This window comes from Aphelocoma coerulescens, chromosome 4A, assembly GCF_041296385.1.
Source record: "Aphelocoma coerulescens isolate FSJ_1873_10779 chromosome 4A, UR_Acoe_1.0, whole genome shotgun sequence".
NCBI classification, from domain to species: domain Eukaryota; kingdom Metazoa; phylum Chordata; class Aves; order Passeriformes; family Corvidae; genus Aphelocoma; species Aphelocoma coerulescens.
The window spans coordinates 14,302,794-14,329,765 of NC_091018.1; the positions used below are offsets into that span (position 1 = coordinate 14,302,794).

The window sequence follows — 26,972 nt, forward strand, 5'->3', positions numbered from 1 at the left end:
CTTGGTGCTTCATGCTTGGCACCAGATAAAGAGAAAAATGTTTTTGAGGAGCCAAGCTGAAATTTCTGCACCTGACAACTAAGTGGTTTCTAGAAGTTCTCCCAGAAAACCCTGAGGCCACACATTTGTTACTAAAGGCAATGGGCTCAAAGTAGAAAAACCCAATGTCATTAGAAGAGCATAGATTCAGTTCTGAAATAATGTTTACATTATCTAAGAACAGCTTTGGCATGGATTTCACAACCATAAGATTTTCCATTAACCTGGTGGGACAAACACCTCCCAGAGCTTTAGATGTACAGCCAAATGATGAGCTATGAGTACAGTGATTTTGCGTAGTTGGGGTTTTTTAAAGCTAACTCATAGACCCTGGGAGAGAATCTGTTATTCACAGGAACTTGACAAGAGTTCATTGGTTGACCTCCCACCCACAGTCAGTCAGTTGCCTCTTTGGTTGGACAAAACCAATCCCCAGCCCTGCACTGGCTGATTTGCATTAAGGAGGGGAATGAGCCTTCAGTGTTTTGCGTGGTCAGAACTTACCGGTAAGTGTCCTAGCAGAGATGAAACACTATCAGATACATAAATAATAATCCCATCAGTGGTAAGAGCAATGAGAAAGCCATCTAGTGCCTAATGATAATAGACAGGAAAAAAAAAAGAAAAAAAACCAAACCAGAATTATGCAAGGGAAAAACTTAAAATATTTTAGACTAATTGATTCTTTAATGATGCTTCTAACAGCTTAAACCTAGCAGAAATTAATCATAGAAATGACAGTTCAATGTGGAAAAATAAAAATTACACATGCTGTCTAATTCAACATTCTTTTTATATTCTTATTTTTTCATTGTCATTATTATTAAATTGACTTGTATTTTTCACCCAGCGAGTATTTATTTAACATGAAGCGAGACAGTGATGCTTATAATTTCAACACCCACACAATCCTGGTGACTTCAGTCATTTCGTTATGTGTTCTGAATTACACCACAGTTAACAAAGTCAGGAGATGTTAGATATCATCATGGCAAACTCAGCATTGTGGATGGATGGATGGATGGATAAGCAGGGACAGAAAAATGATACTATTATGTATTTTTAGCAATTTATGGACAATATGAAGAAGATCTAAACTCTCATTTATTTTGCTTAAAGCACTGATTTGTAAGGCTAGTGACAAAACAATTTTAAGGCTTGTTCTGTTTCCCCTTTCTTATTCACTGTGGTTTCTGTCCCAGAGTCAAAACTCTCTGTCCCTTTTAAGTCACTGCCTGTGCTTTTCTCCTTGGGTGTTGTGTTCTCCCTGTTCTTTATAACATCTCCTTGTACCATTTACCCAGTGTCTGTCCTTATTCTTCTCTAACATCAAGATCTGGGAGGTTTAATAGCTGGTCAGCACTGTGCACAAAGCCAGCTCTTCTAAAGACACTATGAGGCTGCTCTGCAGCTTAGCTCCAGGGAGCCAAAGATGCAGCATTCACCATCTCCCCCACCTCACTGCCACACTCTGCCTTTGCTCAAAATGAATTGTCTCTGGAAAAAACCCACTGATTTTAAGCAAACTGTTTAATGGCCTACCAGAGTCCAGCAAACCATCACTTATTAAAGGGCTTGCTCTCCTCCACCACTTCCAGTCTTAGGGGGGAATTTGTTTTGATTCAGCTGGAACAAGCTAGCTTGTTCGGTGAGAGAGATTCCCAGAAAGAATGAACAGACTTTTCCAGAGAGGTGAGTCATGACATCCTGATGAAAAGGAATAACTAAGACACAGCAGCACCTCCCAGCTCAGCCCAGCATACACCCTTATTTTGGTGGGGCAAAGAGCAGCAGCTGCCCACGTAGGGTAGGAGATGTCCCTGCAAGAGGAGCATGCAGCACAAACCCAGAGCCACATCCTTAAGAGGGGAGAAACATAGGCCTGAGGGGTGTTTCTAGACCAGCAAAGCATTTTAGAGGTGGGAGTATCAGAGATGTTTTCCTGCATGTACTTAAAGGCAATTCAAGCAAAAGAGGCAGCACTCCCATCACGAGGACAGCAGCACACAGCCAGCAGCTGCAGAGGCAGCACAGGCGATGCTGCCTGGCTAATGGGATGGGGGAGGAAGAGAGCTGCTCTCTTTTTTCAGGTCCTTTCAAGTTTTTCTTAAAACTGCCAGCTCTAGCAGCTCTTCTGAGAAAGGAAATTCTCTTTTTCCTCTCTCACCAGGCCAAATCAGTCTTCATTCCTAAAGGAAAAGCCATTTATCTTTAAGGAGAAGCAATCACATTTTCAATTCTGTGTCTGCAAAGCATTTAGTACAACATTGGTCTCTGTCAGGTTTGTATTGCATGTGCCATCAGAGTAGAAATCATTAACATTGGGACCTACAGGGGAAAAGGAACTGTATATCCCTGAACTACTCCACTGAACTGATTATTTCTCCCTAATATATTTCATTCCTTCTTACCTCTAACATCAACTGGGTGAACTCCTCGTTGCTAAGAAATGAAGGCTTCCAGTCTTGTCTAATCTCACAGGCTTCTGTCTGTGCTGTGATTTCTTAAAGAGAAAATATCAAAAAAGCAACATGACTCATGCTACTTGCATTTTTTTTTCATTTTCAAGTAACACTAGATTTCTTTAAAGAGGCTTTTAGAGGAGTCATCCTCAGATCATTCTTCACACAAAGTCTTCTTGCATGCAACAGTCGTTTTCCATGCCATCATGATACAAATGCATTAGAAATCAAGAAATGGAAATTGAGACATTTTAGGTGGCCTAAAAATAACATTAAAAAGTTATGGTCAATGGGCTAATTTTAGTGTAGTAGAGCATCCCTGTGAGCAAATTCTCAGGAATGCAATTCTCAGGCTGTTTCAGAAAGGTTCTTGTGCGTGCCCAGGGAGCAGGACAGGCTGACAGTCATCTCCTAATCCAAGAGACCTGGGAAGATGGCATAGAATCCTCTCTCCTGACTTCTGTAATGGGTGCTGTTCCTCAGTTCTGCCCTCCTCTTGTTCTGTTTGAGAGTGCACAATGCAGGCCAGGGGATGCAGAGGCCAGTGAGGGAAATGATGTCTTCACAGTAAAAAGCATACAGCATCTTTCCAAAGCTATGTTTAACTGGTCAGCAATGTATTCAGCTCCAGCCCATTTCCTGAGGCCACCTGCTGTGCCTTATCCTGCCCCTCACTTAGGCTCGTGTCCTCTGTGGGTGTCTGAGACGCTTGGGAAAGACAGTTTTCATTTTTTGAGTGGAAAATGGCTGCTGGGCAGATGCAGAACCAGCACCCTCCAGTACCTTTCTGTTTCTGTAGGAAGTCGATGGTCCTCTGCAGTATTGTAGACTTGTCCATCTTGAGAGGGTGGCCATGGCCCTGCAGCATCGTGCAAAGCTCTTTAATGAGGACATTGAACTGGTCTCTCCTCTTCTTCTCAGATTTGTTGCGTGATGCCCTGAGTGACAGAAACATAAACGCCACTAAGCAGAATGAAGGACCTACAGCTCAAACCAGGGTGAGGTAAACTACCCTGCCCCAGCAAAACACTTTAAATACAAGAATTTAAACTCTGCTGGGAATGTTAATTTGTTTAAAATTGGGCTTGCACACAGGGATTTTGCTGGTGCTTAGAGCCTTGTAGCAAGACTGAACTCACCAGCCACAAGGAACACCTGGAGGGAACAAGTATGTCTGGGTTCATTTGAAAAAGGCCATATCCTTACATACATTTTGGCAGCAGTTCCCACTGTTTCAAAGGCAGTGATAGTGAAGGTGTTATAGGAGAAATTCCTCCACTAAGAGAAAAGTATGTTCATGTATGTTCATGTTTTGCTCACTTAATTTTATCAACTTTTGTTCAGTTAGTACACACAGGTAGGAACGTCAAAATGTGAAGGATTTCTCTGATCTGAACTTGCAAAAGGAGCTTATCAAGAGACAAACTGCAGAGTCAACTGAACTGCAGAATAAAATCTTGTATGTGGTCTTGAAAATCTACTGCTGTGATCTGAAACTGGGAATGTTAAGAGTCTGGCTGCAGAACTACAGACTAGTTTTCACTTCACATTGATACAAATTAAAAATGTTTTATTAGGGTTTTCCCTCCATTAAAAACAATAAAGGAGAAAGCAAATCCATCCAGTTTCTTACAAAGTGTTCTTTCCAATGCTCATATCTGAGATAACGCTCTTTTCATACGACCTCTTCCAGTAGTAATTAATTTGCTTTTCAAGTGTATTCATGATGACACAACTTCCTGTGACCTAGACTGAGGGTGGTATGCAGAAAGCATTTCCATTCATATTCAGGTTGGCATTTGGATGGTCTCAGATCCAGCATTCACGTTCACAGCCATCTCTGTTTTGGCACTCGTGTGCAATGACTAAATAGAACTGAGCCAAGTGCTTCTCTGACAGGAGACTAACACAGACCTGTGCTAAAGCAGGAACTCTACCCCAGGCAGGCAGTACTGCTTGATGCCAATAAAAACACAGGTCAGGAGTCCTGCTTCAAGATACTAAATAGCCATGGGATAGCACGAGATCCTGACAGCACAGCAATGTAATTTAACGACCACTCAGCCAGACAACCCATTGTAGGGGTGGCCAAACTCTGTGAGAAACCCAAAAATGGTGACTTAAATTATGCTGCATGTGCTCAGCTATACACAGTCTGTAAACTGTGTGGGAGCTTTGCCTCTGACATCAGTGGGGTCAAGTTCTTTGTCAAGCACTGGAAAACACAGCGTTTACAATTCTCCTCCAGGAGCGCATCCTGTCCTACCTCTTTGCCCTGTCCTTCTCATCTTCATCCATCAGTTCGTTTACACAACACAGGGCTCTGCAAGGAAAAGACAGAAGTACTTACTGAGACACATTCCCTGATCTTGCTAAGAATATCCAAACATGGAGCGTAGTGGTTTGTACTTAAAGACCTCCTGGATGTTTCAATCTTCCCCTTCCCAAATTCCACTCTTGGTATGTCCTTCCTTGTCTGTTCAGTCAGCTACTGAGGCATGAGAAGTGAGACCACTGCTACAGGCCCAAACATCCAGCTACAACAACAGGACTTTAAAGGGAAAGATCTGAAAGCCAGCAGCCCCTCAGCCCGCCTTTGGCACTGCCCCCTGAGCCAGGATAGGGAATCCTGCTGAAGCACCCATCTCTGCACAGGAATCAGCATCTTCCTGGCAAATGGGAGAGCAAAAAAGAGAGAGATCTGACCTGGTGTCTGCACCAGGCAGCACCACAGCTGGTCCTGTTTCAGGAAATCAGATAGGCTGCTGGTTGATTTCAAGCACTGCACTGCTTGAAACACATCTGGGATTTCTTTTCCAGTGGAAGGACATAGGAGAAAGAAAGAAACTGTGCTAATCCCCTAAAGGATTAGTATTAGGCAACAGCAGGATATTATCAGGGTATCTAAGAGATGGTATGATAGACAGGTTCATCCAAAGCACCCTGCAGCACTGGTGGAGTTCTCCCACATCATCTGAGCTGTGTCCTGGGATTCACACCCAAGGCTTCAATTTAAAACATCCTCACCTGGCACTAACCAGGGAAGGAGAACAGTTGGCAACAACTCTCAGTAAGGACACACTACTCCCGAGCCCCATTAAAGGATGGAAAATTCAACACAAGGGTTAGGTGACTTGCTTTCTGTGACTCAGATGGGCTGAGTTTGAGGGACAGAGAGTGAGGGAGGTGCAGGTGAGGCAGCTGCTGTCACTCCACGCCACATTGCCCAGGTCAGCTCTGCTGGATTGCACCCCTTCAGACACCTCCAAAGAGGAAATTGCACCTGTCTCCACCATCAGCACCAATCTGCCCCCCATCTCCAGTGAGCACTTTCCCTGCAAAACCCTCCCATGCTGCCCAGAACTCAGGGGGCATTTTTCAATAGGTACATCCAAAAGATTTTCTCTGTTTTGAGACTACTCCAAGCTCAAACAACTTGGTAGCTATGAAAGTAATGCAAAATAGAACCACCCACAACTGTCAGGAAGTCGAAGATGCTGCTCACAGCAACAGCTAGAAAATTTTATCCTTTCTTCCCTGCTCCAGGGCAAGGATCTCCCTCCCTGCATATGACCTGGGCAGAAGAAACTGTATGAATTCTTTTGTTATGAATGCACTGCATAGAGAGGGAGTGGTTCTCACTGCCTGAGTCACCAAAAGCTACAAGCCAAATTAGAAATTACCTGTTCTATTCCTCAGATTCATCAGTCCAGACTGACAGAGTGGGATTAGCACTTCTTATCACCATGTAAATAGAGACGGAGAAAAATTAATCCTGGAAGGAAAAGCAAGTCCAGTTAAAACACAGTTGCAGGCAAGACTTAGCCTAGACAGCAGCAATCACTTCAAACTGAGAAAAGTCTACTGCCACGAATTAGAAACATGCCCAAGTGTGACTGATGAAAGCTCAGCAAAGCCTCCAGCAATGGGAGCTGGACCAAGTTCTCGGGCTCCTTGCTCTGTGGGCACCACCCACTGCCACAGAAAAAGCCTGGGAAGGCCAGTGTGACCTCTCATGTCCAAAAAGCCACATGACCCAGCAGGGTGGTGGAATGGCCCTGCTGGCTTGGAGCCACTGGAGTTCTTCCAAAGTATGACAGTTTACCTGGTGTGCTGTGAAACCAGAAGTAGGACCTGTACCTCATCTATCACATCTTGCCACCAAAACCTCCTTCAAGACAAACATGATCAGCAAAAATCAGCACAAGCCACAACCACCCACCTGTGGATGGACTTAAGGCCTCCCCTTAAGATTTGGTACTGATGGGACACACAAAATCTAGGGAAAATGTCATGTAACTCCTGACACCCTCAGTGATGCTGCAACTGGAAACAACACCTGCATAGCAAACTTAAACTCAGTGGATCTGCTCTGTCTCTGTTCTCACACCAGTTGTACCCTGGCCAAGTGACATACTTTTATCCTGGTTCAAAAGGAGCATGTGATCTTATTTGTCACCCTACTGAGCCGAGGCACTTATCACTGCTGCTCATCCCTCAGTGCTGTTCTATCAAAATCACACAGTTGTTTCTTCTCTAGAAGAATGACCCCTACAGAAGTCTTGGTGACTTGGGATGAGTTCAGAGACACTTAGGTATAAAGAAAATTAGTTTTAAAGCAATGGGTTAAATTATAAGAAGTGCTTGTGGATACACAGGAAGATCTATCACAATTTTTCAGGGAACGTTCTTTGCATGAGGACTTAAGCATGCAAAAATTCAGCTAAAGAAAAGGATTCTTCCTGAGCTTGGAGTGCAAAGCATTGTTTTATAGAAACTGTATTTTATGGAAACTTTGTGCACAGGTTGTCTGACAACTGAAAGCTCCCAGGAAGCCTGGGGGGTTTTCTGCCTCCTTAGCATGGTTGGCCTCCCAGCCAGCTGGAATAGCAGCAAGTTGAGGGAATTTGTTTGGTCACCAAGAGAGTCAACAATCCAGCTAATGCTCACTGAGTCTAAACTGGGAAACGAAGCTTGGATTCTCCAGTCTCCAGGAGGAGCTATCACTGCTGCAGTACAGCTGATGTGAGCTGCCAGAAGCAGAAGGATGGGGTTTCCTAATGAATATGAGCAATGCCCTCAGCCAACACCAGACTTCAAGGAGCTCACAGAATAAATGGCCATAAAAGAATTCACAGGCCCAACCACACAGAGCAGCTTTTTGCATGATGCAGCAGGATGGTGAGCTAGAAAAAGTCTTAGTAGAAGACAACTAAGGACAAAATAATCTTAACCGGATTAAGCACTTCAGGCCTACATTTAGCTAAGTGCTTTTTGTCTTGTTATGAGACAGAGCTAAATATAGTAACCAGAATACTTAAGAATAGTTTCATAAGGGTTGTATACACTCCTCAGCCAGATAAGGCACTTAGCACTACTGACAGCAGTATGTCTGCAGGTTAAGAGCATTTTAAATAGCCCCAGATAGAATCTCTTTGACCTTAACTGTATTAACCAGAGGGATCAAAATTTATTTATTGCCTCCTGAAAATCCCCTTCTGTAACACTTTGAGAGAGGGATTCCTGAACTCTCTGGGCAGGTAAAGAGGAGACTTGTCGGTCTCATTTCTCATCCCACCTACAACAGGTGAGGATCAGCTTTCTCATGAAGCAATGCACATCCATCACTGCTTAATGCCCTCTGTAAAGGGAAATTATTTTTTTCTTCCTTTGTACAGGGAGCCTCAGAAACCACTCAGAGTGTTTTAAGGGCATGTTATATTTTAGACTTTTCAAATATCACAGTATTTGAAGTTGTTTCCAGGGTTACAGAAAGGGTAATGTAGCCAAATGACAGCCTTAACAAGACAAATGGACTTTGCAGACAACAACTAATAGTTAAAGCATTATTCCATGCTATCTGCTATATTCTGGCACATTTTTTACTGAAGAGATACTGGCAGAGGGAATTTGTTTAAATTTTCTGTTTTGCAGAACTATCTGACTTCAGGAGCTATCTAAAACTGCAAACCTGTGACAAAAGAAAATGTTCACCACACAAACCATCAAAACATTGACACTACCTTGGGATCATTCTTAATGGAACAGTCAGACCTGTGCCCTGAAACCAACAGCTCCTATGAACATCTCATTATAGGTTAAATTTTAATTATTTGGTTATGTCACTGATGGCAAGGCAAAGATATTTCTATGTGAGATGCTGCCCATTTCTTTGATCAGCAATGAATAAAGCTTTCATCCATCACCTAAAAGTGTCCCTGAACCCAGATGGTTTGATTGCTTTTCCCAGCTATAACAACTGGTCTAATGAAAAACATTCTCTATGCATAAAAACTTTGTTCAGCTTGTATTTAAATTTTCCTAGAATTTTGCATTAAAGTAACACACAGCAGTTAGGGAGTCTTCAAATCTATACTGTAGGAAACATTTTAATTATGGAAATGTGCTGTGCTAATAATTTCCACAGACTTGCATGCAATGAATTCATCAGAGAGCCCTCAATTACAAGATGCAGCACTTTGTGGCACAATGCAATCACAAATAAGAGAGATAATGCATTCTCCAGCAATATGATTTATATGTCAGTATGCCAGTGTTTCATTATTCTTGAGGCAACAGGAGGGCACGACTGTGGCTGGCAGCAAACCAGCTGATTTCATTTTTGAAAGGCAGAATTTAACCTCTTCAGTAAAGTGCTACTGATTCAGCTGTAAGACACTTATGTAAATGGCATTCGAAAGACCAAACAGTGTGGCTGTTTGAATCCCTATGGATGCTCAGCACAGGAAGGATCAGCCCCTCTGCTGATGCCCAGCAGCCCTGCAGTCCCGGCCCTGCCGCTGGTGCTGTGCCACCCACCCTGTGCTCCCAGCCATCTTCCTGTCACACAAATGTTTGCCCCAGTGGCACAGTGAGTGGGCAGGAGCAGCAGCTCAGCAGGGTTGTGGCACTCCCACCCTCCAGAGCACCCCCAGGGCACAGCCTCACCACTGCTGTGTCACAGCTCAGCGTGAAGGCACCATGCAGAAATGCAAAGACTAAACCACGTGTAGCAAAGGAGTTGCATATCTGTGTTACTTGATCTGCTTGTTTAATTTTTTCTGCCTGTATTTCACCCTCTCCTTTTCTTGCCATGCCTTGCCTTCTGTTGTTCTTCACTCTTTCCTGCCCTTCCCTCACTTATCCCCCTTGCTTAACATCCACTGGATCACAATTCAGATAATTGGATCTCTTTTGAACATGGCTTCCCCCCATCTTGCTGTTTCTTATATTACCTGCCTTCATCTTTCCGCTGCTTTTTCTTCTCCATGTTCTTCACTTTCCTTTTCTCAAAAGAGAAAAAAATGTACAATGACCTCAGTTTGAACAATCACCCAGCCATTTCACTGTGGGAACTTGGCTGGCCCAGGTCTGAGGCACACATGACTGACAGGTTCTCTTTAGGGACACATTGCCTTAGGAATCATGCTGGTGGGGATCTGATGGGTTTTGGCTCCCATGACACCTTGGTCCAGCTACAGGAGCACTGGGTCCTGTCCTGCCTGACAGCTCCCAATCCCAGTTTCAGACCCTATTTGGAGGAACTGGGATCTCCCTCAGGTCAGTGGTAGAGCTGTGCAGCTCCAAGCTTTACAGAAACACCACCCTACCTCCACAGTGTGGGGTGGCTGAGGGAAGTGGTCCAGCACAGCACACCCTGGAACTCTTTGCAGGTACTATGACTGTACCTATATTTTCACACAGCATCTTTGTTTGCTAGAACATGGGTGATGGTGGTCAGTGGCTGAGGGAACCAAATGTTCTGCGTTTTCCCTTTGTTAACCTGCCAGAAGTGGACTTTTTGTGCCACTATTGTAACTGTTGCATCTCAGTGAACTTACTTATGTACAGCATACTCTCCCCTGGTTTATTGAGCTCTAAATTTAGCTTGTTACCTGTGACAGATTTATGACTACGTTCATTATAGCAGTAACAGCTTCAGACAGAAGCTAAGAGGTGTCCAAAGAAAATGGATTATACAAAACAATTACACCATAAAAAGGTCTGTAATGGAACACTGTGATTCAGCACAGAAGTGACATGAAAGATACAGGCAGGAACAATGGTAGTGTGTTGGGGTTTTTTGGTGTTTTTTCTTTTTTTTTTAACCAGTATACGGTGCTTCTGAAAAAAAGAAAGGTGGAAAAGGATTAAAAACTAACATATACTTGAAAAGAAAAGATGATTACTGGAACATTTTGTTCGCTAGGATTTTTGTCAGATCCTGGAGAAAATAGCCAGCCAAGTTTGTTCTGTTCTAGCAAATTGCTGAACCTTGCAGGGGAAAGATACAACACTGTAGAATATTATTCAAAATGTCTCTGGGGTTTCTGTAACAAGAAGAGCATGCATCTAATTAATTCTACCAATTTGTCTAATGGCCCCTTAAAATTCCCAAACCATGGCAAACAGCAGAATGCTGATTCACAACCCTAAGAAATACAAAACTGTACTTTTGGCACAAACAGGGTAGGATGAGAATGCATATGCAAATAATACTTCTTCTGCAGTCTTGGGTGAATACCTGTATTCATTTATAGCCATTCAGTTACTATAGGAAAGGTAAATAAATATATATTGTAATATGAAATGATGATGTCCAACCTATAAACAATTCTTTACCATACCTGACTCAGACAAAGAGCCAAATAATCCTCAAACAATAACATGGCTTTTCCTCATGTAGGATGAGAGCAAAGGTAGCTGTTCACAGTCAATCCCTTCAGCAGCAGTTGAGATTGTGTGTTTTCATGGAACTACTTCCAAAAAAGGTACATAGAGCTAAAGAGAAGGCAGGAATATTGAAAGTGAATGGACAAAAGTCTTTTGAACAGAATGTTCTCTAAAACTTCCAGCTCTTAAAGCTCTGTTTCTTTTTCTGGCTGATCCAAATGATGTAAATGCATGTGTGTGGGGGTGAGTGCATAAACACGTTTTACTTCAGAGCAATTTGCAAAAAAATACCAAGAGCAATTTCTACCCAGGAAAGCAGTGGTGACATTCAGGATGACTCCTGCAGCGCTCACCTCCTGATGCTGGGAGTTAAGTAACCATTGCTGCTGAGTACATGGGAAGGGAGGTGAGCAGAGCTCCCTCACTCCTGCCTCAGGCCCCTTCCTATCATATTCACTTCTCTGGCAAATCACAAAGGAGTGGGGGGTGTGGGAAGGTTAACCCAATAAATTTCAGCAACAAAAACAGTTACTTAACAAGCTAAAAAAATCCCTCCCAAAGCTATTGATTATCCAGCTTAAAAAATCTGAACACCATCTGATCATAAACCTGGTGTTGAAATTCTGGCTTATTGCAGGGTTTCATTCAGAAGAGTTTTAACATTACCAGAGCCAACCAGCAAGGGACATTTTTAAAAGAAACCATCACTCTTCTCTGTCGGCAGTTATCTCTGCAGAACTGCCTGCGAAGCTGGCGCTGGGCACCCTGACCCCTCCTGCTCCACTTTCAGGGCTCACCAGCAGGAGCAGGGAGCAGGGATCACCAGACTCCCTGGGAGGTGCTGTGCATTACTCCCACCAAGAGGACACAGCTCGCAGCAACTGCATTGGTGGCACTGAATGAGGTCATCGGGTCCTTTCTCGGTTTTGGATTTTGTTTTGACAACAAGGTAGGTACAAGGACAAACATGTCAAAGCTGCCTGTTTGGATGCATCACCCTGAAATCCCTCTTGTAATTCCTCTTCTCCTCTATTTACTATGGGTCAAACTCATCCTAAGCAGAGAGCTACATAAAGTCTGTGTGTCAGTAAACTGCCTACTTTTATTCCTTGAACTCTCCCTGTGCACAGAATAAATGTAATCATTAGACAGCAAAGAAAATCAGTGATCTAATCAGACTAAGTACCTTCTCCTCTGCTTTTCCAAGAGAATACCCCCAGCAACTACCAGTTCATTGAAAGAGGCAATAGTAGCATTCATGTCCTTAGCTGTTCTCTTTTTTTCCTCAAACAATACATTTTTTGCTTTGTTTCTTCTTTGCCTTTCTCCATTTTGTATATAAAACGCATTTCAGATGCTTGAGGATGGCACAGATAAGATGAGCACTTGTGCTTTGTGTTTGCTTGTGCTGGAGGTTGAAGCCATATTGCAAAAGTAAATGTGAGGCCTGAGGGGCTGCTTGCCTTGTACAGTAAAAGCAGGGGCTTTCAACTGGGTCAGGAGTGGGTTCTAGGTGGTTCCAGGACAACATTGCAGAAGTGCTCTGCTCCAGTGGGGCAAAACCACTGTGTATGACTTGGCTTCATGATGCATCTACTCCCAGTTTGCAGGACCAGCAGATGGTAGGAGCTATTTGTGGACTGGAGGATTTTCTTTCAAACGTGAACATCTTCTGTCTACAAGCATTATTCCCTGGGCATTGCTCTATAAACGTGCTTCAACTCACTTTAAAGCCTGAGAGCAGCCACAGTCGACCCTGGAGCCAGGATGCAGCCGTGGAAGTGATGTACTCACCCCCCGTGAAAGCAGGAAGAGTCGAGCAGCTCCCCAGCCCGCTTTAGGAAAGGAGCTGGATACTCTCAGGACTCTTCCACTACCTGAGCAGACGTTTAGCAGAGCTGCTCCACACCTGCACAACAGGTCTGCCCCTCTCTGGCATGCTCAGACTGACTGTGTGTGACACAAATCAGAGTCTGTTACAAGCACACAGCTTGCTACACCTGCATCACCCTGACTGTGATCAGTCTCTGGATCCCCCTTCCAAGAAAGGGCAATTCAGCTGCTCCTCTGCTGCTGTTGGGAACAGGTGGGAAGGCAGCTGGATGGGCAGGATGCTGCACAGACAGTCTGCAGACAGCCAGCAACCTTTGGCCCTGTCATTTCTGCACTTCCTTAGATCTGCTTGGTCCTCTATGCAGTCTGTGGAGCCCTTTGGCTGGTGAACTCTTGGATGTCTGGTCCTTGTTCAGCATCCTTTGATTTCTACTGAACAATGCCTACTTTTCTGACACTTTGCAAGCAGCTTGCTGCCATCCTTTCTCCTGTCTAGTGCTTTTACATCAGGAAGTCTCAGCACACTCTACAAACACAGTTATCCATCCTTGTTGCACAAATGAGGAAACAGGGGCACACATTTTACTTCTGTCTCCTTTTTACAAGTGTCCCAGTTTTGGGAAGCTGAATTTGAAACAGTGAATGCAGTTACAGCCTAATTTTCAGTAATGCTGAAATCCAGCATAAGCACCTACAAATACTGAACATTTTGGAAAAGCTCGACCTAAATCATTGACCCAAGGTCATGCAGCAGAGTTAAGAAGTGAATCCAGATGTCCTGATGATTAGCTCTGTCTACTGGCATTCAGTCAAGTCCTCCCTCCTAAAATAAGCTTCCTGAAGTATTAAGACTATAGTCTTAGAACTCCCTTAAACACACAGCACTGGTAAGACCTGATTTCCAAATTAAGGAAGGGAGGGAAAAACCCAGTTCACTATTTTTTCCTCAAGTGATCACTGAATGACCAATGAAAGGGCAGCTCAGAGTCATTTGATCTCAAACTTCTTCCTATAAATAAAAAAGGGAAGATTCTTCTCCCTTTTCAAACAACATGAAGAAAAAATGTCCTGCCTCAGTAATTCTAGACCTGAGTAATTAAATCTGCTCTCTGTTATAATCTGTTTCCCATGTGTATCACCAACCTGGAATTTCTGGAACTCAATACATAAGGAAGCTATTCAATAAAAGGAAATACTACAACAAAGGGATTAGAGATAGATCTGAACCAGACTGAAAGGCTCCCTATACCAGAGAAGGATCCAGTTCCTTATCCAGAGTTCAACTTTTCCATCTCAACCAGTATCTCAAACCAAACACTGCAAAAACAATGGACCTCCCAGAGCCAGACCACCTCTCACCTCTGGTTCGGAGGCAGAAGAAATGAGGGAACAAGTTGAGGAGACTGGTATTGCAGCAGAAGTGGAACAGCACTACCTGTCTGTACAGTGAACTGCTCAGCAGAATACAACAGAATATTTCAGTTGGAAGGGACCTACAATGATCAGCTAGTCCCTCTGCCTGATCACTTCGGGCCTGACCAAAAGTTAAAGTGTGGTATTATGGGCATTGCCCAAATGCCTCCTAAATGCTACCAGGCTTGGGAAATTGACCACCTCTCTAGGAGCCTGTTCCAGTGTCTGACTACCCTCTCATTAAAGAAAAGCTTCCAAATGTCCAGTTTATGTAAAAGACCTGTGAGAAAATTATAAAGAGCTTAGTAGTTAAAATTCAAAGTCTTCCCTGCAAGCTCAGAGTTATATCTACTTATCCATTAAATGAATATCAAAGGATTCACTGCAGCTGAGCTAACTGACCTCATTTTACATCTTTGGCTTCATGCATTCAAGTTCAAGCATAAGAAACTTCCTTACCCTCTTGGTGTGTTTAATTCTGGAGCATTCCAGCTATAATGTGCACCTAAGTCAAAAGGAATTTAAACAAAGCCCTTAGATTTCAAATTTTGTCTTATCCTCATTTGGCTCCCAGAATTTCAGCTGCTTTCCTTAAATGATCTGCTCACATCTGCTCTCCAGCTGAGCCATGTTCATGCCCCACTGACCTGACCGCTGCCATCTCTGTAATCTTGCAGCTGAGAATAACCAGCAATGCACTCAGTCCCTGTAAGCATCAAGGGCCTTTCAAGAAGGAGGAGGCAGAAAAGAGGCAGCCTTTATATAACAGGGAAAAGTAGAATTTCAGAGAAAAAACATTGTTCGGCTAAGGTGAGTAATGGGAGCTGCACGCCTGAAGTGCCCTGGTCCAGTTCCCTCGGGCAATGTGAACTGGAGGTGTCAGCATCTTGCAGGATTATTCTCTGCAATGGCAGCTGGCAGATATTTTTCTAATAGAGAGCACAGCAGCATCGTTCACACTCATTTGATTCTATTTGCTGCTGTTCCTATTCAAACTCGGCTAATCCGATCAAGTTATTTCTTGGCCTGTGCCTTAAAGCTGAGTAAGTAAACACCTTTCATAAGGTCTGGGCCCACTTGTTTCAAGTGCATGATTAAGGGCTAGACTTGAGCATTATTGTGAGAAAACCCACTTCATTACCCACAATTTCCAAAATCACTCACAGGTGTCTTGAAGTGGCACTTTTCCATCCAGTGTTTTACTCCCTGCATTACAAATATATAATAGGGTGGTAAAGGGGCCCAAACACCAAATATACATTTGTGTTCCAGCTGCCCTAAAGAACAGCTCTTTGAGCTGAGAATAGCTCATAATGGCACCACTTAGAGACTATGATGCAAAATATTTTCTGTGGCTACCAGACCTTCTCCACAGATGTCTATTCTTGTTTACTATGAAGAAGACAGATGATAAATATAGTCAGCAAATGTATTTTGGACAAAGTCGTACTCATTTGTAGTATTTGCATTAAGTAACACTAGAAGACTTATGCAACAGAAAAGATGTTGACCCAACTGTAATTCCTTCTCTGGTACACCAAGGATGGATTTGTACTGTTGAAGTTTACAAGGTTTTTTTTGAGAAGAATTGTTGCTGCTTATGCTGGTATTGCTAATAATATAACTGGTATTGGTAATAATGTAACTGGGGGTTTTACACCTTTTTTTAAAACACCCCCACACAGTTCTCCTTCTCTTTTCTGAGGTACTTTTAACTTCACATCCAATATTCTCTTTTGCATTATCTTGCCCACATCACTTCTCAACTAGCTCCTCAAAATATGGTTATTTGTTTTGAAAGCTTCAGGAATAAAGGAATATTTAAACAATTAACTGCAATCATATTCGTCATCTTGCATGGTACCATGAATATGCACTAGAAACGTAATGAGAAAGTAAAGCTTTCCTTCAGGAAGAAGAAAAGAGAAGATAAACATCCACAGATCTCTCTGTCATTACTTTCTTATCTTTTTTAGACTGCAAATATGTCAGTCACTGGAACACTTTCATACTAGGTCATTATTGTTACACATACTATGCACAAAGACCCAAGGCCCCATTCTGTCGTAGATAAGCTATTCACACACATCCTTTTTTTCCCCTTGCAGTTTATTTGCATGGCTGACTGGATAATCAGCCATAATAACAAAATATGACTCAGCATGGCTGAATGTCCAATTCACTTTGGGGATTTTCTTGGAGGGTTTTTTTTTTAACTATTGAAGACCAGAAAAGATGTGTCCCTACCAGATAAAATTAATGTAAAAAAGATTTGATTAAACACAGAGGTCAGGGGAAAGGGAATGGATCAAAGAGCAGCATTGCTGCTGCCATGCCCTCAAAGAGGCTCTGGCCTCTTCAGCTGCTCTGACCAGTGCTGCAGGGTGCAGGGTCCCTTGTCCCCCACTGCAGCATGGACAGGGGGATTTCTCATGGAAATCCCCTCCTCAGGGCAGAGGGAGGCTGCAGGACAGAGAACTGGTCATGTTCCTCAAGGATGGGCATCCCTGATATTAAGGACATATGTGTTTTCCTGGACACCTAAATTCTGTCTATGGGTTATTACAATTGTGCAAGCACACAGAATATTTTAAAATATAATTTATTTCACATCTGCAATAGTCCAGTACTAAGAATCCTCCTAGTATCAGTTCAAAATCATGACTCCAGTACAACCATTAAATGAAATACATGGGTCCCTCTCTTTCAAAGGATAATTTTCCTCTACTTAAGCAAGTTAATGGCAGTAGCAGTGAACATTGCCATCCTGCTCAGCGATCCTGGCTGTATGGATGTGACAAAGATGGTGGATCTGAACCTTTGACACCTCTGGTCCCTGGTTTTCAAGTAAGAGAGCTGAAAAGGCTGCAGTGTGAGAACATATTTCACCTGGGACAGAGTGAAAAGAGCATTTAGAGCTTGGCCCTTCATTTAGCCAGATCCCTTGGCACATGTCTCTATTTTTAACCATCTGTGCAATTCTTGGGTGAAAACAGCAGGATTTGTGTTTTCCAAAATTAGGGTAAACATGAGTTTTTTACCTAGGGCTTTAATGAAAAAAGTACCTTAAATTGTATAACCATATACTAACAATGTCTGTTACTGTCTTCAACAGAACAAAATTAGGCTGGCTGAGAAAATACGCATTAAAATCAGCTGAAGAAAGGAATCACACTGTAATGTACATGCATAAAAACCACATGGATCTTATTTCTGTGATAATCTGACTGTGTAATACCACCAAGGCCAGCAAGATTCCTGACAAACATCTACGCAGGAGCATGAGCCCAGCAGCAGAAGTTAAAAATGCCCATGACCTTTAGCTGGCAGTCCCAGTATCCTCAGAATTCCATACTGTTTGAGAGGCAAACATCATCTGTACTCCCAGCCTCCTTCCTTAGTGCACTGCTTACGTGCACATCTGCTAAAAATCACAAGCAAACTACACAGTAGTTTAACTGAAACTCAAACAGAGAAAACATTCAATTAGGCAGAGAGAAAAGCTAACTTCCTTCTTCCTTTCCTTCCTCTCATCAGCCTTTCTGCAAGAGATCAGTGGTGAAACTCTTATCTACTTCAAAACTGGTATTGCACCCACCCTGATTTAATGCCAAAGTTTCTTCCAATTTATTTCGGTTTTAACAAGTGAGAAGTGCAAAACAAACGACATTAAAGCTGTGTCCTTAATTATTGCTTACGTAGAGCGAGTACTTCAAAGAGCCAGAAGAGATATGAGGCAGCCACTGCCCGAAGGGGCACAGAGCACCTAATCCTGGCTCAGCCAGCACACAAGAGCTGTGCTCACCACCACAGCTTGGCACCAACTGAGCAGTGCAAAGCCAAGGCAGAGGATGGGTGCTCAGGCTGTCATGTTCCTCTCAAAGCCAGAATCTACTCTGGTACCATGAACATCTCCCAGTGGCAGAATCTCCAGCTTTGTGCTCATCCTGAGGACAAGCGCTGCACACTGTAAACCAGGACTGAGCTGGCCATGTTTATCAGGGTTAGGGATGTAAAGGACTGTGATTCTCCCCCTCTACTCTGCCCTCATGAAACCCCACCTGGAGTTCTGCATCCAGCTCTGGGGTCCTCAGCACAAGAAAGATGTGGACCTGCTCCAGAAGTCCAGAGAAGGGCCGCAAAAATGATGAGAGGGCTGGAGCAGCTCTGCTATGGAGACAGGCTGGGAGAGTTGGGGTTGTCCAGCCTGGAGAAGAGACGGCTCTGGGGAGACCTCATTGTGGCATTCCAAGACTAAAGGGAGCTTATAAAAAAGAGGGAGAGTGACTTTTTACATAAGCAGATAGTTATAGGACAAGGGGGAATGTTTTTAAACTAAAAGAGATTAGATTTAGATCAGATGTTAGGAGGGAATCCTTCACTGTGAGAGTGGTGAGGCCCTGGCACAGGTTGCCCAAAGAAGCTGTGGATGCCCATCCCTGGAAGTGTTTGAGGCCAGGTTGGGTGTGGCCCTGAGCAACCTGGTCTGGTGGAAGGTGTCCCTGCCCATGGCAGAGGGGTTGGAATTTGATGATCTTTAAGGTCCCTTCCAACCCAAACCTTTCAATGATTCTCTTTGGCTGTCTTCAAAGTGAGCCCCTGGTTATGATCAGTGCTGTCACAAAATGTAATCCAAAGTACCTAAACTTCTTTATTCTACACTGAAGTTAAAATGAATAAGAAATCAAGTACAGTGCCTCAAAATGCTTCTCTTCAGGCTCAGAAGCTTGTTTACCATTGCTGTAGTAGCTGAACTGCTGAATGAAATATTTACAACTATTCATGCAATCAAACTCATTTTCCTTAGGAAATAACTGATTAGGTATCTCACATCTGTTCCTGACAATGATTTAAGCCTCTGCTGATCCCTATCTAGACCTGACATGAATGTTAATGTCCTAGAAACCATCATCCTTAATGGGAGGGTGACGACAGCCTCTCCGGGTCTGGTGGTGGTTGAATGCAATGGGGAAGCTCTGCTTCATCTGCCAGTGAAGGATGACACAACCAGCCCACAGTTTTCTCTAACCTTGTGACCCAGGGCTTGGGAAGCCTGGCAGGAGCAGAAGCTAGAGTAGAGCTTGACACAGAATTATCTTGAGAATTATCTTCCTATCCCTATCAAAAGTTTTTAATATCTCCCAGATGCTGGCTCTCTTTATGCAGAGCAGCAATCCTGCTCCACCACACTCCAGGGTTGCATGTCATCCTTTCACCAGTGTTTCCCCATCGGGGCCCTTTGATGGAAGCTGCTGCAAGTGTTGCAAGGTTGTGAGAAAAACGAGCTGCTAATAAAGCTGATTGACATGATACCCTCATAAAGCATGATGCTCATGTCAGGAAAGACAAAAATAAATTACACATTTTTCCTCAAATAAAAGCTGTTTCATGGGTAAAGAGTCGATGACAATGCACTATTAGAGAGAGAAATCTAATGTTTAGCTAACCTATTCATCTGACAATCCTCTTTTCCACAGGAAATTTGTCAAAAGAACTTACCAAAAAAAGTAGGAAAAAGAATTATTTATCTTAATATACTCTTTATTTCTTCAAGAGCAAGGGAGAAATCTTCATCCCTCTCAGGTCAGCTGCCACATTGTGCCAAAGATTCCAATAAAAAAAGAGTTGGTCTCTATTACTGCTCCTTCTGGTAAGGTTGAAAACTGGGCTTCCTAAGTTCTGAAAAGAGCAACTAGGTCAGAAGAAAACTTTTGGCTTTTACTACAAGGTCAAGGACAAGTGAAGTTAATGCACATTTGCCTGCAAACAACCTTGTAGAGCTGTAATTCAAACAGAAATGAAGTCTATGTAAGTGTCTGAAGAGTAATCTCTGAAACAGTCAGAAATGCTGCATAAAAGTAGATTTCAAACACAATCCAAAGAAGATTAAACTGGAAATTCATCTCTCTTAGGACTTCTATACATCATAAATAGGCATTATGCCTTCTATGTAAAGCAGCTCATTATCTGATTTATTCACCAATATATCTTCTTATTCAAACAATTCAAACGAGACTATATTAGAAAATCCCAGAACAGTTTCCTCAGCACAGCAACTTTTGAAATAAGTTGATGATTTATATTTATAAAATTTTACTTACTGTACAACTAAATTCATGTTTGTTAATATAATACACTATCTCTAAGGACAATTTTTAAGAAAGATGCTATCCCAGCTGGATCATTTATTAATATTCACATGCTTTCCTTCAAAAAAAATCAAAATACAGAAGTTGTTCTTGTCTGCATTAGTCTTTTTTTTATCCCTCAAGTGAAAACAGAAATTCTGCTCTACTGACAACAGCTTACTACTGACAAACTAATCATTCTAACACTCCAGACTCCATTCTAACACTCCTTGCCTTTTTAACTATGAATATATCCAATATAAGGAATTCAGCTCCAGATTCAAAACATGTGCCCTAGATAAGACACAGTTCTGACTCAGCCTCATTTCAGGTTTACAAATGGTTTAGTGGCAATTTTAGTCCATTATTTTTTATTTTTCTCCCATTTTAGGCAATGGATCTTTGCCCTTTCCAGACAATATACCAGGACTATTGCAGAATCATATACACTTTCCTTCTAACAACCTTTTTCTGGGAGCCCCTCCTTACACACTCTGAATGATTTTCAGAGAGCTGAAAACCAGAATTGCAGTCAAATTTCCCATGTAACATAATTCTCAGCAAGGCTTCCTGAGTTGTACAAACTTCCCCAAATAATGGACTTCAGCTCCAGTCCCAGTGAGACATAGATACCAGGAGGTCTTGCCGTTGAAAGGCCAAGTCCCATGAGATGTGAAGATGCCTCAGGTGAGAAAGTGCTTTCTCAGAAGTCCATGCTGCAGCAGAATGAGCAATAAGAATTGTCTGTCCCAGGACTGGTGCTCAAGGGCCAGCATAAGCTCTCCCTGCAATTACACAGCTCCACATCACTGCTGCCGTGTGGGAGGTTAACCCCAGAGTTTATGACGGAAAGAAAATACAGTAACTCACTTTTCCTGTGTTGACACATTGTCTCCACTAATGAGAAGGCTCAGCCCTCTGCATAAGCGAAATTAAACAGAAAACGTAGGTGTTAAGATTTGCACAAAGAGTTTGTTTTATTAATACTTCCTGCTGTGCCCTTTCCATGGAAAGCCTGCCCCAAAAGGAAGCCATTAGAATTATTCTATTAAAGAGAAAAGGCAAACTGTTAATACTCATCTTTAATATACACATCAGTAGTGGAGTCAACCCAAGTCCCACCTTTTTGCCTCATGTGACTCACTTAACACACACACTTAACACATCACTTAATAAAATTTGATTGGAAGCAGTTTGATCAGAGTGAATATTTTTAAGTTACTGTAAATCAAGCCAGTGTACACTGCACTCAGAGACAGGACAAACAGGTTTATGGTCAAACTTCCTCAGCAAGGGGTGTAACCCTCCCCAGCTATTAGAGCCTCCCTAATTGCTGCCTTTGCTGTGACAAGCCACCAGTGGACCAAACACACAGCATCCTCCTCTATGCATAAACACCTATTTGCAGTTTGTGCAGCAGAGCTTTGAACAGCCTAAACTCAAGGACTGACTCCCAGGGACATCCATTTTTCTCTTCAGCTGATACTTTGGGAGAGGTCCCCACAAAGAAGCTGGTGGAAGTTCAACCTTTGTCTTTATCAGGGCCAGGGGTTTATCTCATCCCCTTCAGATAAAGCATCTGTACTGGCTTGAAAATCTTCCTATAATGCTGCCATGTCTATGCAAAATAGCTATCAGCAATGGGAGCTCTTATCAACTCATCTGTTGCTCATTAATTACCCCAAAAAATGGTTTACTGAGTGTGTTGTTTATGATCAAAACTTTATTGTCCGGAAGCAATGTGCTGCACGGTGCTGTGCATTAAACCAAAATTAAAGCAGGCTGAGCCCAGAAGAAAACCAACAAACCTTATTAATTTCTTTTAAGCATGTGTGTATGCGTGTGTTTGTGGGCTGAACAGATGAGGCAAGAGAGGAGATTAGCATTTTTATGGATATGATTCCTGCCATTGCTACATACTCGACAATCTTGCCTAGGCTTGGGCAGTTTGTAAACAAGAATAAACACACCTACAAATATCTTTGCATTTATCTATTAGTCAATCAATTAATTAATCTGTCTATAGCTGACACTCAACAAAGCACCTCACCTTATAGGTGAGGGGGGACACCTCGATGATCCTTGTGGGTTCCTTCCAACTCAGAAGAATCCATAATCATGGGGAGACAGAGGCCCAGCACAGGTGTCTGCTGAGCTGTGACACTGCTGCTGGGTACAGAGAGGTTGGAGCCTCTGCCCAGAGCCAGGGCACAGAGAACAGTGCAGGTAACAAGTGCAGGTACAAGTGCAGGTACCACACAGCAGCCAGCCAAGACCCAGGAACTGGGTGTAAAACTCTGAAAAGTTTTATGTTTCTATTTCACACAACAGGCCCCTGCAGAGCAGCCCTGAAGGACTGAGATCCCAAAAGCTGATGGAAGGTGATGTGCAGGGAGGCAGAGCCCTCCATGTAGTGGGACAGTGGTGTAGGGAAGACCAAATCCTTTGCTGTCCCTGCCTGCTCGGGACACCAGGTGACAGGGATCCAGCAGGAGGGTGGTATAGCTGTCCCCAGTCCATCAGCTGTGCAAAGATCAGGTAGCAAAAGTGTTGAAGTCAGCTGTCATCCAAGGTCACCTCTTTGATCACACCCAGAACATGTGCGTGGCCAGCAAACCGCCCAATGTTCCCCTTCCACCACCTGCAACAGGAGCCCAATTCCAACTGTTCAGGTGTGTGCGTGTTTGTGGCGTGTTTGTGGCGTGTTTGTGGCATGTTTGTGGCGTGTTTGTGGCGTGTTTGTGGCATGCATCAGTCCTCCGAGGCCAGAGCTCCAAGGTCTCGCTCTGCCTCCCTCCCTCTCTCCCAAGGAAAGATGTTTTGCAGCGTTCCCTCGGCAATGTTTAGCAGCCTCTTGGTTACCATAGCGTTATGCACTAAAGGCATGTCGACAAATTAATCAATTGTACAGTTGTGTTTGCGTAAGAATACAAGTCAGTCAGATGATTCAATGCATTTCAACAGCTCCATGGAGTTTGGTTAACACACTTCCTCTTCTACCATCTCAGTGTTACCCTCATTGGCGCTGCTGTTTTTCAATATTTCAATTTCCCTTTACAGGCAAATTGGCAGGTAGGTGATCTCTGCTGCAGGCTAAGTTGAGCTGTTTTCCTTCTTCCTTGCCTGCTTAATTTCTGTCTTTTTTTTACTTATTCCCTTCTCTCTTTCTTGTAATAAGATGGACATCATACACTCAACTTTCCACTAACCAAACTGTGTTTCTAAAGTTACTAATTCATCACTAATGGTCAGCAGTCACTTCTTTCTTCTAGATTTTATCCTGCATGATTTGGAGAATTTTGCTCTGATCAGCAACAGAGCAGAGCTCTTACCAAGTCCAGGTTTCCAACTTATTTTAGGAATATCAGGTTAAAGGGGAACACCAACCCATCACTCCAGTCTTGGAAAACAATGCTGTTAATAGCTGCTTAACAACATCTCTTCAACCTGCCAAGGAGCACCAGAAGCCCGAGAACACATCCTCACGTCATACAATAAACTTATGAGACATATCAGAAGCATGCAAGATTAAACCATGCTGTGACACAGCAAAGGGGAGGTGAAGATCACTGCCAGTACTGCAAGTCCTTGGAGCCACACAGAGTTCATCAACGCCAGCAACAGAAAATCCAGATCCCAGAAAATACACCATGAAGTATAATATGGTTACTGGCAACACAGTCTGAAGGAAAAATGTCTCTGGCCCAAAATCTGATGAACAGGTTGAACCAGAGAGCATGCCAGAAAAATCTGCAGGCAATTGTGCCTGTCTAATGCTACATGGAGTCTGCACTGTACATTTTTGATGTCTAGTGCTTGAAAGGAAGGCAGATATGGGAGAAAAAATATTCAAACCTGCAGGAACAGAAAAAATTATTTCTTCCCTCAACTCCCAAGAAAACAGCAGAAGCCTTGACACATGGGGTTAAAAGTGTAAACAAACCAGGTCCATTCTCCTTTCAAGTATACATTAAAAATATGACTACATTGCAGACCAAAGAATTAACTCTGCAAATGTAATTTCCTATCTCCGGGAACTCTCTAATTTAATTGTATAATCTCTTTCATAAGATTATCAAGATCTATCTCAAAACTACCCTAATTGAAAGACTCTTATGCAACTTCAATCCTTGGGCAGCTACAAGCTTTCTTCTAATTCCCCACCCAAATTTATTCATGACCAACTTAGACAATTTGACCTCGTGCAGATGCTATCTTTTATCTTGTTTTTTTCTGCCCACTTGCTATATAGTGCCAATTGTATGTAAAATACCCCAATGTAGCCTGTCCCTTCGTTGGTTCACCTGGCCAGAGCTAAACAAATGATGCTCTTTAACCTCACTTTGTACCACAGATGGTCTGTTTGTGTAACCACGTCTGTAGCCCTCCTACTGTTGTAATGTAACATTTTCTTGACAAGGGTATCCAGAACTATGCAAAATGCCAGTGGGCTGCTCCACAAGCAATGGAAAGCTCTTGTATTGACACCCTGTATGATAATCTGTACAATGATCGTATCACATTTCCCTGAATTTCTCATATTATTTTCCTTTGGTATCCAAGGATGTCAGTGGTCCCCTTCCCAGCTGTATCTCAGTGCTTGCTCCCAAGTATCTCCTGAGCAGCCAGTGCATCCACATCTCTCCCCTCTGTCATGGACAACTGATGTGCTCCTATTTCACACTGGAAATTCTTGTTATTGGTCTCCATGCTTACAACTTTACACGACTTTGCACTCAGCACTATTAAATGCCATTTTATGTCTATCACTCCCAATCAACAAAGTCATCTAAATTCCTTTCCTATGATAACCTGATCCTCCTCTGTATTGACAATACCTCCCAAGTTTTTGTCATCCCACACAGCTCCTGGGCACACACCCAGACCTTGCACACATCTCACAGCCTGGTCCTGAGGGAGCAACACCACCAACCTCCCTCCATCCTGATGACTTTCTCTGAATACCTCTTTCCATTCAGACAACTTTATTTGCATGCAAAGATTGTATCTTTTCTTTGGCCAGGTTCTTTTCCACCTTTCAGTTCTTGCCTTGAACCACCATCTTCATTTTAAGCCAAAATGTCCTGTGGGACATGGTATCAAATGCTTAGCTTTAGATAAATTACATTCCTGCCCTACCCCATCTAAATAATCTGTTATATGAAAAAGATGCTAGATTAGTCTAGCACAATCCATCTTTGATAAAATCTTGTTGTAATTTAGCCTGCTTCCTCATTATTTCCATGTCTAATTATTCTTTCCTCCAAAATACGTCATGAGACGCTGGGTACTGTTGTGCTCAAACCAGCTGGGCTAACATTTCCTGCATTGCTTTTTTATTTTCTGACTCTCTACGGACTCTCTGTAAAGCACACAAATGCCTGCCCTCTTCTGCATCTGAAGAGCCACGGGAGAGCCTTGCTGCAAGCTATGCAAGCCTTGTGCCACTGCTTTCAGTATTCCAGGAGTGGGATTATTGGCACCTCTTCATTTGTCTCACTAAGATATTTAAGTTTTGCCTGTTTTCTCTGGGTTTTTTTGAAAACTTTGCTATGAATAGCTTTCACTTGCCTGCAGATTTGTCAGTAATTACACTCTGTTCCAGATTCTACAGAAGGTTCTGCTTTCATGAGAAAGTTGTGTCATTATTTAGAGACATCAGTTCCCCTTCCAGTTTAGGCACATCTAATTTCGGTTCTGTGCAAATTGACTAAGTGCAGGTTTTGGTTGAACCCAAATAAGCTCATTTGAACCAAAATAAGAATGTCCTTACACAAGGTCACATCAGGTTAATCAAATCACTTTAAAAACAGACTTAAACTAAATTGGTGTAATCTCCCCATGTAGACAAGGCCAAAGCCAATAAAGGAATATGAAGTAGGTCAAACTCTCTCATTAACTGCACACACTTTTGTGGTTTGACTGAATCTGGTGATTCTGAGGCTGGGCAGATGTGCAGCCAGCAAGCCCAGCTGTGCACAGAGCGCTTGTTGGGGCCTGCCACCACGTCAGCCTCCCTTAAACCCGGGCTTAAGTGAGACTGGAGTAACAATAAATAGGGTCTTGTAGGACTATTCTACAGGGACATTGCTCCTTCAGTTTATGGGCCACAGAGCAAGAAGTCACACTGTGCCACACCAAAAGTAGCAGTGAAACAAGGAAAAAAAAGGAATGGCCTCAGCCTGGGCTGAGGATGGGACAGAGCTGGTGGAGCTGCAGCCAGGCAAGCCCATCACCAGGACTGTACTGGCAGGCACAGAGCTGCTGCTGCAGCAGGACATTGAGCAGAGTATGACCCCAGCTGAGCCAGGACTCGCCCAAAAGAAGGGTGTCATCCAGGTCCTAACAAATAAATGCAGTTGTTGTACCTGCCTGACTTCCCTAACAGAGATTTGGAAATGAAGTGATAGAGTGGTCTATCATT

General features: G+C 43.0%; 1 protein-coding gene across 9 annotated transcripts in view; it reads right to left on the reverse strand.

The window, feature by feature from the left end:
- PASD1 (PAS domain containing repressor 1) overlaps positions 1 to 26,972 on the reverse strand; it is a 115,540-nt gene that overhangs the window by 24,749 nt on the left and 63,819 nt on the right. For 5 of the 9 annotated variants that reach the window (XM_069015414.1, XM_069015415.1, XM_069015419.1 and 2 more), the window contains exons 2-6: positions 6,185 to 6,276; positions 4,768 to 4,824; positions 3,285 to 3,439; positions 2,451 to 2,542; positions 544 to 633 (exon numbers count right to left, since the gene is read on the reverse strand). In XM_069015414.1, the coding sequence (XP_068871515.1) occupies positions 544 to 633; positions 2,451 to 2,542; positions 3,285 to 3,439; positions 4,768 to 4,799 (369 nt within the window). In that variant the 5' untranslated portion in view covers positions 4,800 to 4,824; positions 6,185 to 6,276. Of the gene's footprint in view, positions 1 to 543; positions 634 to 2,450; positions 2,543 to 3,284; positions 3,440 to 4,767; positions 4,825 to 4,851; positions 4,909 to 5,207; positions 5,418 to 6,184; positions 6,277 to 15,067; positions 15,105 to 26,972 lie in introns of those variants that run through there. The other 4 variants (XM_069015416.1, XM_069015417.1, XM_069015422.1 and 1 more) reach the window with 4 other exon arrangements.